This window comes from Hyperolius riggenbachi, chromosome 12, assembly GCF_040937935.1.
Source record: "Hyperolius riggenbachi isolate aHypRig1 chromosome 12, aHypRig1.pri, whole genome shotgun sequence".
Classification (NCBI taxonomy): Eukaryota; Metazoa; Chordata; class Amphibia; order Anura; family Hyperoliidae; genus Hyperolius; species Hyperolius riggenbachi.
The window spans coordinates 200,578,555-200,594,366 of record NC_090657.1 but is presented as its reverse complement, the minus strand read 5'-3'; the positions used below and the strand labels follow the sequence as shown (position 1 = coordinate 200,594,366).

The 15,812-nt window shown below is 45.9% G+C and overlaps 1 protein-coding gene across 2 annotated transcripts in view; it reads left to right on the top strand.

Moving 5' to 3' along the window:
• PREX1 (phosphatidylinositol-3,4,5-trisphosphate dependent Rac exchange factor 1) overlaps positions 1-15,812 on the top strand; it is a 369,932-nt gene that overhangs the window by 292,781 nt on the left and 61,339 nt on the right. For both annotated transcript variants that reach the window (XM_068263360.1, XM_068263361.1), the window contains 3 exons: positions 4,117-4,209; positions 9,724-9,872; positions 12,578-12,663. In XM_068263360.1, the coding sequence (XP_068119461.1) occupies positions 4,117-4,209; positions 9,724-9,872; positions 12,578-12,663 (328 nt within the window). The remainder of the gene's footprint in view (positions 1-4,116; positions 4,210-9,723; positions 9,873-12,577; positions 12,664-15,812) is intronic.

Here is a 15,812-nt window from a genome sequence, read left to right as displayed (position 1 = left end):
GCTTAATTTTGCACATTAGGAAACAAATTTCACAGGCAAATGTTCTCATCATGTCTTTCTGTGCTGATTCTATGGCTTTAAGACTTTGTATCTCCAATTGCACACCTGCTGCTAGCTGAAAAATATAATTTACTTGTTAATGATGTACACAATTGCTGATTTTATATTGGGGTGCAACTTTCTAGATTGCAAGGAATTTCCTATACCCGAGTGGGGGGGGGAGATTCATACCCCACCTTACACACACACCACACACCACACACACACCACACACACACCACACACACACCACACACACACCACACACACACACACACACACACACACACCACACACACCACACACACCACACACACCACACACACACACACACACCACACACACACACACACACACCACACACCACACACACACACCCCACACACACACCACACACCACACACACACAACACACACCACACACACACACACACACACACACACACACACACACACACACACACCCCACACACACCCCACACACACCCCACACACACACCCCACACACACACCACACACACACACACACACACACACACACCACACACACACACACACCACACACACACACACACCACACACACCACACACACACACCCCACACACACACCACACACACACACCACACACACACACACACACACCACACACACCACACACACACACACACACACACACACACACACACACACCCCTGCTCTGTGGTTGTGTGAGCATCCTGGTAAATACTCGGACTTCCATTCTGTCTGAACACACTACACTAGTGGCTCTTGGTTGACCTTTTTGCTTCTGAAATCTTCTGCCTTTCCTTGTATCCCTTGGTGAGACTTTGTGCGCTTATAATTAATGTAAATGTATGTGCGTACAAAATTGGAAGTCTGGCCCAGGGCCATAAGACATCTATGCCATTTTAAAAAAATTACATCGCAATTGATGTTTTGCTGTTTTCCTATAGAAAACCACAGCTATCGTTAATGACTGTGTTTGTTTGTCGGGCTTCAGAAGGGGACTTTTGCTGCTTAGCAATACCAGGGAGTATTACGCTATGTGGAACACAATCTGGAAATTGCCTGAGGCGCTGTGTCCCACCTCACATTCCATCATAGGATCAGTAACTCTGCATCTTCTCTCCGCAGTTCTGGGTAATGTTCTCCTTTCTGCAGAGTTTAGCGCTTGTCTGGCGTGTTTCTCAGAACAGCCGTGCAAAGGCTTGGCGGTCTGAATGAGGAGGAATCTGCCTGTTTACACGATGTTTCCAGAGGGAGGGCGAGATGCTGTAATTAGGGTCGGCCAGATGTTCGGTACATCACAGGAATTTTGTAGTCTTTTATTTGTGGATATAAATAGCCCAGCTGTCCTTGCGCACATTCCACGCCGCTCTGGACGGCTGGACAGAAATAGATCCTTCATTCTCCCTTTACTTTAATTCCTATGTTCATGGTAAACACTTTACCTCTGGGGGGGGTCCAGACAGCACTAAGCACTTAAAAGCTATGGGTGGTGAGAGAAGGAAAAAACATGGCTATCAGCTATGTCTCTACTGTATACCAGCAGCGAACACTTTTGCTCTGCGATCGTTAGTGGGCAGTTATACTTATAAAAGGTAATTTTACTCTGTTTCTAATTGTTTATTGCCAAGCAAAAGAAACAACTTCTAAAGAAGACTTCTATAAAATTGTATTTAATTTATCGTAACCTACACACATTTATATATGTTACGGCCAGGACCCGTAGTGTGGCCACTTCTAGTTCTGGCCGGCCACTTCGGGTTCTGGCCGGCCAATGTGCTAATTGGAGGCTGCGCTTCTGCCAATGTGAGAAATGTTTTGTTTACGCCGTCTCGCTGCGGCCAAATTGATGACAACTTGCTAAATTTAATGAAATATAGCCGGCGGCAATGTAATAGATGAAGCCGCCGGCTTTCGCACCGCCTCTCTCCTCTCCCCGATCGCCCCCCGCCTCCCATACAATAAGTAGCAGCCGGCCTCGTTCGTCGCGGCAGGGGAATCCTGCCGTTCCTGCAGAACGGGTGCTGGCAGAAGCAATGTCTGCAGCCTCCCCGCTCTGCTGCGACAAACGACCCTCCGGCTGCATGTCCCCGGCTGCTACGAATATTGTATGGGAGCGGCGGGGAGAGGAGAGAGAAGGGGGGGAGGGGGGGAGAGGAGAGAGGCAGTGCGAAAGCCGGCGGCTTCATCTATTACATTGCCGCCGGCTATATTTCATTAAATTAAGCAAGTTGTCATCAATTTGGCCGCAGCGAGACGGCGTAAACATTACATTTCTAACATTGGCCGCTGCGCTGCGCCCACTTCGCACATTGGCCGGCCAGAACCCGAAGTGGCCGGCCAGAACTAGAAGTGGCCACACTTCGGGTTCTGGCCGTAACATATACAAGGATCATCCAGAAAGTAACAGCCATTTGCATTTACACAAAGTATTTTTTGTTTGCAATTTAACTCGCATCAACCTATTCTCTCCCTGCAACGCTCTCTCTCCAATCCCCCCCCCCCCAATCTTCACTCTCTCCAAACCCATAGGTGTGATAGTCCTACAATAAAGGGGCTGAAATCTATGTAAAAATATATGATAAATGCTCCGAGCGCCTCTCATGGGTATGCCTTTAAGACTCTGACCAGTACTGCAAAGTGCTTAAAGATGCATACCTTTCTGTAGCTTGCGCTCTCCTCTTTCATTTGATTCCTGAGTCGCCATTCTACACAAAATAGATTTCAATTTAAAAATCACAGCTGCCATCTTGGCTATGTTATAACTTCCGGGTCACCCCTGTCTTCTCAGTTAGAGAAGTGCATCACTGAATGAAGCAGGAAGAGGAAGTGACACGCATGGCCATTGCAAGAGGCTCCTCCAGAGGGGTCATAGCATGACTTTGGTGGAAGTCGTCTGTCTTAAAGGCATGCCCATGAGAGGTGCTCGGAGTCCCTTTAAAGTGGATCTGTAAGAAAAGAAAGTGCCCCTCTGGGGAAAACTTACATTGGGAGGGGAAAGCCTCAGGATCCTAATGAGGCTTCCCCCATCCTCTTGAGCCTCTGGGATCCAGCGCTGGCTCCCCCAGCAAGCGCCAACAAGCAGACGTAATAGCATGCAGCAATATTTACAGTATGTGCTCCTGTGCATGCGCAGTATCTGCTTTCCTATCAGCTCAGGCAGAAATAGCCAAACCTGACGGGTCCATCGGACTTTCTATTTCCGCCAGAGCCCGATTGGAAATCTGATACAGCGGCTGCGCAGGAGTGCAGATTGTAAATATTGCTGCATGTGGTGTTCAGGTGCTGCCAGCGCTGGATCCGGGAGGGTGAACAAGACTCATTAGGATCCAGAGCTTCCTCCTCCTGAGGTAAGTACCCCCGAGGGGTCGTTCTTTTTATTACAGATTTCCTTTAAATAAAGTGATAGTGTAAAGAATTTATCAGAAGATACAGAGTATAAAATAATTGTTACCCTTAGGGCCGGTACACACTGAAAATTGCAAACGCAGTGCGATGCCATAGCGTTTTTTTAATCAAAGTTCTACTTGAGATTTGTGTGCCTTTGTGATGTGATTGCAATTTTGCTTCGGCTTTTATTTTCCTTGTTTTCTGACTGTTTACCTAATAAATGCAATGAAATAGCATGCATTGTGTTTATCAGGCGTTTCTTAAGCGGCGTGCTAAAAAAAAACACAATCGCACCACGGTGTGCAGCTCATTGTGATTTTCATTATTCTTCAAACGGTCTTGCGATTTAAAAGACGCATGCTTACAGGCCCTAATTGTTTACAAGACAAAACTCTTTACTTTCCGGATGATCCTTTTAGTTTTTCCTGAATGTGCAGTTGAAGAAAACACATTTGTACTCATAACGCGGTGTCAGCATGGAGGAGGCATATTAGCTTGTTACATGTGCACCCGCTATTGCTTCTTACCTACTGGTATGCCATATCAATTATAAATCAAAAATTATCATAAATATTGCATTGGAACGTATGCCTGACTACCTTTATATGATGAGAAATAATCAGTATCAGTCTGTATCGTAACTGTTGCAGGAAAAGTAAATCGTATTTTCTTCCAACAGATTCCACCTCAAGAAGAAGATTATGGCTTTGACATTGAAGAGAAAAACAAAATCATTGTGGTAAAATCCGTCCGGAAAGGTTCCCATGCTGAGGTGAGCACCATAATGGGAAGAGAGAAGAGGAAGGAGCAGAGTCCTCCAGCAGTCCACAGACAGGAGAATTAGATAGAGGAAGGAGCAGAGTCCTCCAGCAGCACAGACAGGAGAGTTAGAGGAAGGAGCAGAGTCCTCCAGCAGCACATATGGGAGAGTTAGATAGAGGAAGGAGCAGAGTCCTCCAGCAGCACAGACAGGAGAGTTAGAGGAAGGAGCAGAGTCCTCCAGCAGCACAGACAGGAGAGTTAGATAGAGGAAGGAGCAGAGTCCTCCAGCAGCACAGACAGGAGAGTTAGATAGAGGAAGGAGCAGTGACCTCCAGCAGCACAGACAGGAGAGTTAGATAGAGGAAGGAGCAGTGTCCTCCAGCAGCACAGACAGGAGAGTTAGATAGAGGAAGGAGCAGAGTCCTCCAGCAGCACAGACAGGAGAGTTAGATGGAGGAAGGAGCAGAGTCCTCCAGCAGCACAGACAGGAGAGTTAGATGGAGGAAGGAGCAGAGTCCTCCAGCAGCACAGACAGGAGAGTTAGATGGAGGAAGGAGCAGAGTCCTCCAGCAGCACAGACAGGAGAGTTAGATGGAGGAAGGAGCAGAGTCCTCCAGCAGCACAGACAGGAGAGTTAGATGGAGGAAGGAGCAGAGTCTTCCAGCAGCACAGAATATATCAGGAGAGGAGATTTAGAGTAGACTACTGTTAAGTGTGTGTATGGGGCTTAACCTGCTGGGCGTTTTGATTATGCGCAGCCGCACGGCTGCGCATGGTTTTTCTTACCTATTTTTTTTTTTTTATCATGTAGCTAGCCTAGCGCTAGCTACATGATACCCCCCTCCCTGCCGTATCCCTCCCACCCCTCTGATCGCCGCCGGCGCCTATGCCCGTCAGGAAATCCTGTTCTGAACGGGATTTCCTTGAGGGCTTTCCCCATCGCCATGGCGACGAACGGAATGACGTCATCGACGTCGTGACGTCACAGGGACTCCTGATCCACCCCAAAGCGCAGCCTGGCGGCGATTGGCCAGACTGCGCACGGGGTCTGCGGGGGGGGGGGGCATCTTTCGCGGCGGCGAGCGGGTAGGACACGCAGCAAGCAAAATGCTTGCTGCGTGTTTTTTTTTTTTTTTAAATTATTAAAATCGGCCCAGCAGGGCCTGAGCTGTGGCCTCTGGCGTCTCTGGACGAGCCTAGCTTGTACAGAACGCTAGGGAGGTTAAGTGGCAGAGTCCTCCAGCAGCGCAGAGTATATCAGGAGATGAGTTAGATAGAGGAAGGAGCAGAGGCCTCCAGCAGCACAGAGTATATCAGGAGAGGAAAGTTAGACAGAGAAAGGAGCAGAGTCCTCCAGCAGTGCAGAGTATATCAGGAGAGCAGAGTTAGAGTAAGGGGCAGAGTCCTCCAGCAGCGCAGAGTATATCAGGAGAGGAGAGTTAGATGGAAGAAGGAGCACAGTCCTCCAGCAGCACAGAGTATATCAGGAGAGGAAAGTTAGACAGAGAAAGGAGCAGAGTCCTCCAACAGTGCAGAGTATATCAGGAGAGCAGAGTTAGAGTAAGGGGCAGAGTCCTCCAGCAGCGCAGAGTATATCGGCGAGAAGAATTAGAGGAAGGGGCATGGTCCACCAGCAGCACAGAGTATATCAGGAGATGAGTTAGATAGAGGAAGGAGCAGAGTCCTCCAGCAGCACAGAGTATATAAGGTGAGGAAGGTTAGATAGTGGGAGGAGCAGAGTCTTCCAGCAGCACAGAGTATATCAGGAGAGGAGAGTTAGACAGTAGGCTCCAGCAGCACAGAGTATATCAGGAGAGGAGAGTTAGAGAAAGGAACAGAGTCCTCCAGCAGCACAGAGTATATCAGGAGAGGAGAGTTAGAGGAAGGAGCAGAGTCCTCCAGCAGTACAGAGTATATCAGGAGAGGAGGGATAGAGGAAGGAGCCGAGTCCTCCAGCAGCGCAGAGTATATCAGGAGAGGAGAGTTAGATAGAGGAAGGAGCAGAGTCCTCCAGCAGCGCAGAGTATATCAGGAGCGGAGAGTTAGATAGAGGAAGGAGCAGAGTCCTCCAGCAGCACAGAGTATATCAGGAGATGAGGGTTAGATAGAGGAAGGAGCAGAGTCCTCCAGCTGCACAGAGTATATCAGGAGAGGAGAGTTAGAGGAAGGAGCAGAGTCCTCCAGCAGTACAGAGTATATCAGGAGAGGAGGGATAGAGAAGGAGCAGAGTCCCCCAGCTGCACAGAGTATATCAGGAGAGGAGAGTTAGATAGAGGAAGGAGCCGAGTCCTCCAGCAGCACAGAGTATATCAGGAGAGGAGAGTTAGATAGAGGAAGGAGCAGAGTCCCCCAGCTGCACAGAGTATATCAGGAGAGGAGGGTTAGATAATGGGAGGAGCAGAGTCCTCCAGCAGCACAGAGTATATCAGGAGAGGAGAGTTAGATAGAGGAAGGAGCAGAGTCCTCCAGCAGCGCAGAGTATATCAGGAGAGGAGAGTTAGATAGAGGAAGGAGCAGAGTCCCCCAGCTGCACAGAGTATATCAGGAGAGGAGGGTTAGATAATGGGAGGAGCAGAGTCCTCCAGCAGCACAGAGTATATCAGGAGAGGAGAGTTAGATAGAGGAAGGAGCCGAGTCCTCCAGCAGCGCAGACTATATCAGTGCAGGAGAATTGATAGAGCAGCAGAATAGTAACTGTACAGTTAGTACCGTCACATCTTCCCAGCTCTGCTCTCTCACTCTCCCTCCGTTTGTGGTTTGCTGTATTTAGCAATAGAGCATTGCTCTTACCTCTCATCTGTTAAGTGATAAATATTAAATAAGGCTGTGCGTCTCTCTGTAATGATTTATTGAATAATGTGCAGCGCGTCATCGGTGGGCTTAGAGCTGTGTGGGGTTTTATTGATAAATTATTCAGTTTTCCATTAATGGAGGATTGTGAGCTGCAACGCCCAGCATAATCTCCAAGGTGTGATAATCTTACCATATATTCCTGAACTCGATTCTCTTCTCAAATGCAAACATATTACTAACGGGATATGCTGAAAAACCAGTCTATTCAGTAGTGTACTCTAATACCGGTTCTCAACATGTGGTACGTGTACCCCGGAGTCCTGCTGATCGCCCAGGGGGGACTCAAGTTTCATTAAGTTAATTACGTATATCAGATTTATCGTTTAATGCCTGGTACACACCATGCAATTTCCCGTAAGATTGATGGGTCGAAACGATAATTGCTGAAAGGTCCGATCTGATTTCCGATAGTTTTTCTGATCTATTTCGTAAAAAAGATATCGGAAATCAGATCGGATCTGTCATAAATGATCGGTTGGACCTGTCTATCAGTAAATTGCATGGTGTGTACCAGGCATTAGAAAATTATAAATTCTACATAAACCACACCAATTTAGTTTTCTAGCTAATTAAAAGCAGCAGTAAATGCTTGGAATTGTTTTAGAAACAACTACTGTGCACTACTGGGGGGGGGGGGGGGGGGGGGGGTTAGACGACATGGTGATCACAGGTGTTCAGAAGTGGTACATTCCAAGAACATGTTGAGAAATGCTGCTCTCAAGGTGGCCATACACTCAGCGATGTTCACATTTGATTCCTTGCAGATTCAATTCATCTGCTGGGAATTTATTCCCTAAATTGCCAGATCCATCGATTTTTGATTGATTTTGAATAAAAACTGGATGGAAAATTTAAAACAATAGGGTCGGAGCAAGAGCATTGGCAGATCGATGGCATATAGCTTTGCACTGCATTGAACGGTGCATCTGCAGTACAATCGATTTTCAATAGATTCCCTGCTGGAATCTATTGGAAATTGATGTGCAGTGTATGGTAGAAATCGATTCCTTGTGAATCTATGCTTTTCTGAAAGGAATTCATCACTTTGACACTTTGAGTGGAAATCTATAAGTGTATGGCCAGCTTTATACACATTGCTTATAAATGTTATCAGAAGTTGAAAAGAGGGAAGATATAACACTGCTGAGAGTCCATTTACAATTGTAGAAGCTGTGGGAAAAATATCTCACATATTATGCAAACAGAGATTAGGACAACCTGTGTCTTGTTTGCTATCAGTGTAAGCACAGTGTAACAGTTCATACATTACAGCGATATACCTGTGCATTAAAAGGCAGACATAATGCAAGTTTATTGTATTAGAGATCAGGGCCCCATTTTAAGTCCATCTAAGCACACTTTAAAAGGACAGCTGAAGTGAGAGGGATATGGAGGCTGCCATATTTATTTTCTTTCAAACAATACCAGTTGCCTGGCAGTCCTGCTGATCTTTCATGCATCAGTCGTGTCTGAATCACACACCTGAAACAAGCATGCATCGAATGTAGTGGAATTTAAGTCAAACATCTGATCTGTATGCTTGTTTCAGAGTCTGTTACTAAAAGTATAAGAGCCACAGGATCAGGAGGATAGCCAAGCAACTTGCATTGTTTTAAAGAGAATATGGCAGCCTCTATATCACTCTCACACTTTTATTAGAAGTACACTGATACTTTAAATTAAACATCCTTAGATAAGTGTGTTCATGTCATTATGGCACAGGGACCTGCACCTTGAAGCAGGTCATTTTGGCACCACCATAGACTGCAGTGTTAATTAAGGCTACAGTGACAGCCGGTGTATAATAGCCCAAAGCTTGTTACGCTTAGAAGGGACAGGTAGTGTGTTAAGCGTAGGGTTACATTACAGTAGAGCTAGATTTAGAAATAGCCAGGGGTAGAATTTGTGTAACAGCATTATACAATACAATACAATAACATTTGTAAAGCGATTTTCTCCCATAGGACTCAAAGTGCATAGTTGTGTCTCAGATCAATACAGGGTTGCAGGCTGGACTGTGTTACAGAGGAGATAGTCAGGTGTTCATGAATGCCAGACTGAAGAGGTGGGTTTTCAGTTTAGACTTAAATGCTTCCAGGGATGGCGCTGTCCTGATTGGGTGTGGCAGGGAGTTCCAAAGTGTAGGGGCAGCATGACAAAAGGCTCTGTCTCCAAAGGTTTTGAGGTGGACTCTGGGGGTGACCAAGGTGTTACGTCCTTTTCATCTAAGATTGTGGGGTGTGTGATGCAGTTGCAACAAGTCCTTCAGGTATCCAGGACCCCGATTGTGCAAGGATTTGAATGTCAGTAAGCCAATCTTGAACAAAAGATTGAACATTAGTACAATAACATGAGTATTGCCAATATTCTAGTAGCGGGTTTACCAGAGACCCAAATTACCTAGCGCCTTTTTCCAGTGTACCTACTGTGGGTTGTTGTAATTTTTCATAGAGCACATTTGTTCTGCAAACCATGGTTGACCATCACCCTGCTATGTTCTTATTGGCTCATCATTGTAACTGGCCACTGGTTTTCTTCCACATGACATGAAACTGTGAGCCCTTTTTAGGGATGCCAGCTGTTCAATATTCTCTGTAAAGCACTGCAGAAGGGGTCTCAGTGTTGTGTAAATGTATAATAATAGTCACTTCCTGCTTCTCATTCCCTCTAGATGGCCGGGCTGCAGGTCGGGCGGAAGATTTACTCTATTAATGAAGATCTGGTTTTCCTCCGACCTTTCTCAGAGGTCGAGATCCTTCTAAACCAAATGTTCTGCTCGCGCCGTCCGATCCGGATACTGGTAGCCATCAAATCAAAAGAGTAAGAGCATCATTGTGTGGATTTTACTAACGTGACTTTTCCTGCCAGTCTGATCACAGCTACAGAAGAAAAGCAATGCACCCTGGGAAATCTGAGGGAAAATGATTACTTTGTTATATTCCTCCTAATCCTCCAAATAACATGACGGAAACATAAATTGTAGGTCTAGAGGCCTAATAAAATTACAATAATACAAGCCAAACAATGTTTTTGAAATCAAGAATATGTGTTTGGTTTAATTACACCATTGTGAAAACTAACCCTGCAGGGATTTTAGTTTATAGTGAACCTGATGTGGTAGCGTACCTATACAATGTTCTAGAATCACCTATGCATTCTTATTTCCACCATCTCAATGTGAGCTAACACACAGCTAATATCTGTCTACCCAGGGGAACAAAACCCCCAAAAAATTGGTATATCATAACTTTTCTCTTAGAATACCTCCCAACATTTTGAGATCCGAAAGAGGGACATTTAGGCCACACCTCTAACCACGCCCATGACACACCCCTGGTCACGCATACTATAAACATTTTAAAGGAAACTGTTGTTTTATCATTCAAACCACACTGCTCCTTTCTATCCTGGTTAATTTCCCTTCATATTAACATTTTAAAATAAGAAATATATTAATTTAAATCATATAAATAATGTTTAGAGTACGTTTAAGACATTTTTCAGTAGAATAATACATATATTTACATACATCTGTATGTCAGTCCTGAAAGGACTCCGAGCAGTGTAGAAACTATGGAAAGATGCATATCATTTTAAAGCTCTCCTTCTCCTCTTTCCAATGATATATAAATTTCCACCCTACGCCTTTTCATTATTTTTGAAAACTAAAAGGCGTAGGGCGAAAACCACTGCGCCTGTGTTGCCGTGTCCTCGCTTCCCCTGATGTCACCACCAGGAGCGCACAGCCCAGGCACAGACCATACTGGGCCTGTGCAGTACACTTCTGGTGACATCAGCGGGAGCGAGGACACAGCAACGCAGGCGCAGTGGTTTTCAGACTTTAAAGTCTGAAATTCCAGAAGTGAACTGGAGGCGGGGCCGGAGCATCAGTGAGTGGCTGCGTGGGCACAGGATGTCTGTGGGGGACCATTAGAAGCCTCTGGTAACTTCAACTCATTTTCCCCCAACCCCCCTACAGTGTCCCTTTAAAGGAAACCTGAACTTAGAATAAAAAGTCAAAATAACCATACACAGGTCATACTTACCTCCTGCATAGTCTACTCCTCAATCTCTTTCTCCTCTCCTGCGTTCCATTTGTCCATTGTGATCAATGGAATTCTCCTTCCTCCATTTTAAAAATGGCCATTACCCCATAACCGCTTCCTCATCAGTGCACTGTTAAACTGTAATATCACCCACTTGAGCCATAGAGAAACATGGACATTACCTTGCACAATTCAGTTGTAACTGACAACTGCTGATATATAAGTGACAGCAACTGGTATATTTCAGTTCTGACAAAATCTTGTCAGAACTGGAAGAGATCACTGTAAGAAGAAAATGTTGAGCTTCTGAGAGGAACTGACAGTGAGGTTAGAATGTAATATTCATTTGCAGCTACATAATGTGTTTATTTTAAATAATTTTACTCGCTTCAGGTTCAGGGGCAGAGACTGCTGGTACGGAAGTGGTTAATGACTAAATGTACAAGATTTTTCTTGTACATTTTCAAGAAGTTTCTTCTTCAGGCATTATACAGAACTGGATCAGAATCCTATGTATGGCTTTCATCCAGTTCTGTAACATGGCTGAAGTGTCACTAAGGGTATCACCTAAACAGCTTTTGTTGTTATGTCTTCAGGATTCTCTCCATGAGTAACACTGGAGCTCCCTGTATGTCCTGCCTTGTATGTTAACCCATTTACCTATTGTACATCACTGCGTAATATGTTGGTGCTTTATAAACACATCAGGGAGGACATCCCTGGGTGGACAGGTGGAATTGTCACCATGGAATAACTGTGACACAGTGACAACAGACCTCATGATTGTCCCATTAGCAGCTTACAAGCCTCTATGAGAATGTGCTGCAGTCTGCGCTGTTTCCAGCCATGCCGGCTAGAATTAGCATTGTCCCCGGCAATTCCCCAGATTTTTATATACTTGTCCTGTATGTCATATAACACATATTCTTTCTGAGCGTAAGAATGTCATTTCCAGGATGACTGTTTTCATAGAGATGAATGTGAATTCATATGACAGAAAGCAGCAGATAGCGAGGGGCCTGGTAATTAGATCTCTCAGAGGCTCGTCTCCCTGTTAATGAACACAGACAGCGGAACAAATGGGCGCATTTATAGTAGTGAATGCCAAATCCTTCATCCAGCATCCGGCACGGTGACCAGTCGTGACTGATGCAAGGGCCGCCTTATGTGTTGTCACTTTCTAGTGACGTTTAGTAATTTTGTGATAGTGACACTCTTAAGGTGGCCATACACTAGACTATGGCCACCAGATCGTCCATGAGCTAGATCACTCTCTGATGGAATCTTATCAGAGAGGGATCTATTGCCTGCCCACACACAGCATATTGATTTCTAATAGATCCCAGCATGACATTTTCCATATACATGTAGACAGAGCACTGTGCTGTGTGCATCCCTCTTCAGACTTGTGTTAGGATTGATCACTTTGCAGAGAGATAGGCTGATGTCCAGTGTAAATGTTTCCTCTTCTCCTCGTAGGATTGTGAAGATCCCAGACTCAGCTCAGGCTCTGTGTTTCCAGATCCGCGGCTCTGCGCCACCCTATGTCCACGCTGTGGGGCGAGGTGAGGAATTCCAAGCTGATAAGGATTTTTTATTTTGTGTGTGTGTCACATCATCCTTGTTTACTTACTCAAGGACTAGTTATTTTGTAAGACTTTGCTCAGAAGGGGCGGAGCATCCAGAGCGTGATGTCATGCCGTGGGCGGGACAAGCGTGGAGAACAATGTTCTTGGCCGAAGTGATCCACCAGGGCGGAACAATGGCCGAGCAGTGGAGAGGGGTCAGTGGCTGCCCTACACAGGCTGGCTTCTCGATAGTTTCATCTGGCCTGTGTACAAAGCTTCAAACTAACAATCATGGGTCTGTCAGTAGTAGGCAAACACCAATTGAGATTCCTCCTTCCCCCTTCTTCTATCAGACCTGCATCAGACATGTTTTCTCCTTTACCCAGAGCACCGCCCACAAACCTGTAGGAAGAGAATGATGGTTCTCAAATAAATCTGAACAGGGCACTGGGAGTGCACAGTGATAATGATTAGGGCTGTGAATCCATCAGCGTTCAGTATTACAGACATGTCTATCCTTGCAGTACAGTACGTAAAGGATACACAAGGTGACATGTGACTTAATGAGATAGGCATGTGTATGTGTATGTGCAGTGCCAGGCACATAAAAACTATGCTGTGTTCCTTTTTTTCTTTCTCTGCCTGAAAGAGTTAAACATCAGGAAAGCTGGTCGCACTATAGCATGACCCTCATTGATAAGGAAATACAACCATAAAACACTTTTCCTAGCAAAAAAAAATGCACCTGAGATCAAGAAACATATAAAAAGGATCAATAGTTCATAGATTTTAGCTCTGGTATTCTTCAATGAATTCGTCATTGAGCAGAGACAATTGAACAGTAAAAACCTAAAAAGTAGATTTAAATATGAAATAAAACTATGGGGTAGCTTAAAAAGTCATTTTTAGGAGAAGGAGGATAGATACAATTGTTTATCTAATCAGTTTATTTTCACCTCATATTTCCTTTAATAGAGTGTGGCTATGTGTGAGGAAGGAGAGGGATCCTATTGGTCAGCTAGCTATGTCACTGATGTCCTATGTAATGTGAGATGTAGCGGTGCAGTGTATGGCCTAAACAATAGCAGCACTGTGTATGGTCTAGCAGTACCTTGTATGATGTAAGCAACAAACTAGCAGGATCTTTTATCCATAATTCACCTGTCTCATCTTCCAGTCCTGATGTAAAGGGCTGAGTGTGGCCAGGACCCCAGCAGCTTCTCCAAGATGCTTCCCAGCATGAACTCTGTATGTCCTGTCAGTATCGGCCCTCCACATGGAAGATTAATATCCTGAGATGATAGCAGCTTGCAATAACCCCTCCCCATATATAGTCCCACCAGCACAGATGATAGCGGCTTGCAATAACCCCTCCCCCATATATAGTCCCACCAGCGCAGATGATAGCAGCTTGCAATAGCTCCTCCCCATATATAGTCCCACCAGCACAGATGATAGCGGCTTGCAATAACCCCTCCCCCATATATAGTCCCACCAGCGCAGATGATAGCAGCTTGCAATAGCTCCTCCCCATATATAGTCCCACCAACGCAGATGACAGCAGTTAGCAATAACCCCTCCCCCATATATAGTCCCTCCAGCACAGATGATAGCGGCTTGCAATAACACCTCCCCCATATATAGTCCCTCCAGCACAGATGATAGCGGCTTGCAATAACCCCTCCCCCATATATAGTCCCACCAGCACAGATGATAGCAGCTTGCAATAGCTCCTCGCCATATATAGTCTCACCAGCGCAGATGATAGCAGCTTGCAATAGCTCCTCCTCATATATAGTCCCACCAACGCAGATGACAGCAGCTAGCAATAACCCCTCCCCCATATATAGTTCCACCAGCGCAGATGATAGAAGCTTGCAATAACCCCTCCCCCATATATAGTCCCACCAGCGCAGATGATAGCAGCTTGCAATAGCTCCTCGCCATATATAGTCTCACCAGCGCAGATGATAGCAGCTTGCAATAGCTCCTCCTCATATATAGTCCCACCAACGCAGATGACAGCAGCTAGCAATAACCCCTCCCCCATATATAGTTCCACCAGCGCAGATGATAGCAGCTTGCAATAACCCCTCCCCCATATATAGTCCCACCAGCGCAGATGATAGCGGCTTGCAATAACCCCTCCCCATATATAGTCCCACCAGCGCAGTTGATATCAGCTTGCAATAACCCCTCCCCCATATATAGTCCCACCAGCGCAGATGATAGCGGCTTGCAATAACCCCTCCCCCATATATAGTCCCACCAGCGCAGATGATAGCGGCTTGCAATAACCCCTCCCCCATATATAGTCCCACCAGCACAGATGATAGTGATTTGCAATAACTCCTCCCCATATATAGTCCCACCAGCACAGATGATAGAAGCTTGCAATAATCCCTCCCCCATATATAGTCCCACCAGCGCAGATGATAGCGGCTTGCAATAACCCCTCCCCCATATATAGTCCCACCAGCGCAGATGATAGCGGCTTGCAATAACCCCTCCCCCATGTATAGTCCCACCAGCGCAGATGATAGAAGCTTGCAATAACCACTCCCCCATATATAGTCCCACCAGTGCAGATGATAGCGGCTTGCAATAACCCCTCCCCCATATATAGTCCCACCAGCGCAGATGATAGCGGCTTGCAATAACCCCTCCCCCATATATAGTCCCACCAGCGCAGTTTATATCAGCTTGCAATAACCCCTCCCCCATATATAGTCCCACCAGCGCAGATGATAGCAGCTTGCAATAACCCCTCCCCCATATATAGTCCCACCAGCGCAGATGATAGCGGCTTGCAATAACCCCTCCCCCATATATAGTCCCACCAGCGCAGATGATAGCAGCTAGCAATAACCCCTCCCCCATATATAGTCCCACCAGCGCAGATGATAGCGGCTTGCAACAACCCCTCCCCCATATATAGTCCCACCAGCGCAGATGATAGCGGCTTGCAATAACCCCTCCCCCATATATAGTCCCACCAGCGCAGATGATAGCGGCTTGCAATAACCCCCCCCCCCCCCCCCCCCCATATATAGTCCCACCAGCGCAGATGATAGCAGCTTGCAATAACCCCTCTCCAATATATAGTCCCACCAGCGCAGTTGATATCAGCTAGCAATAACTCCTCC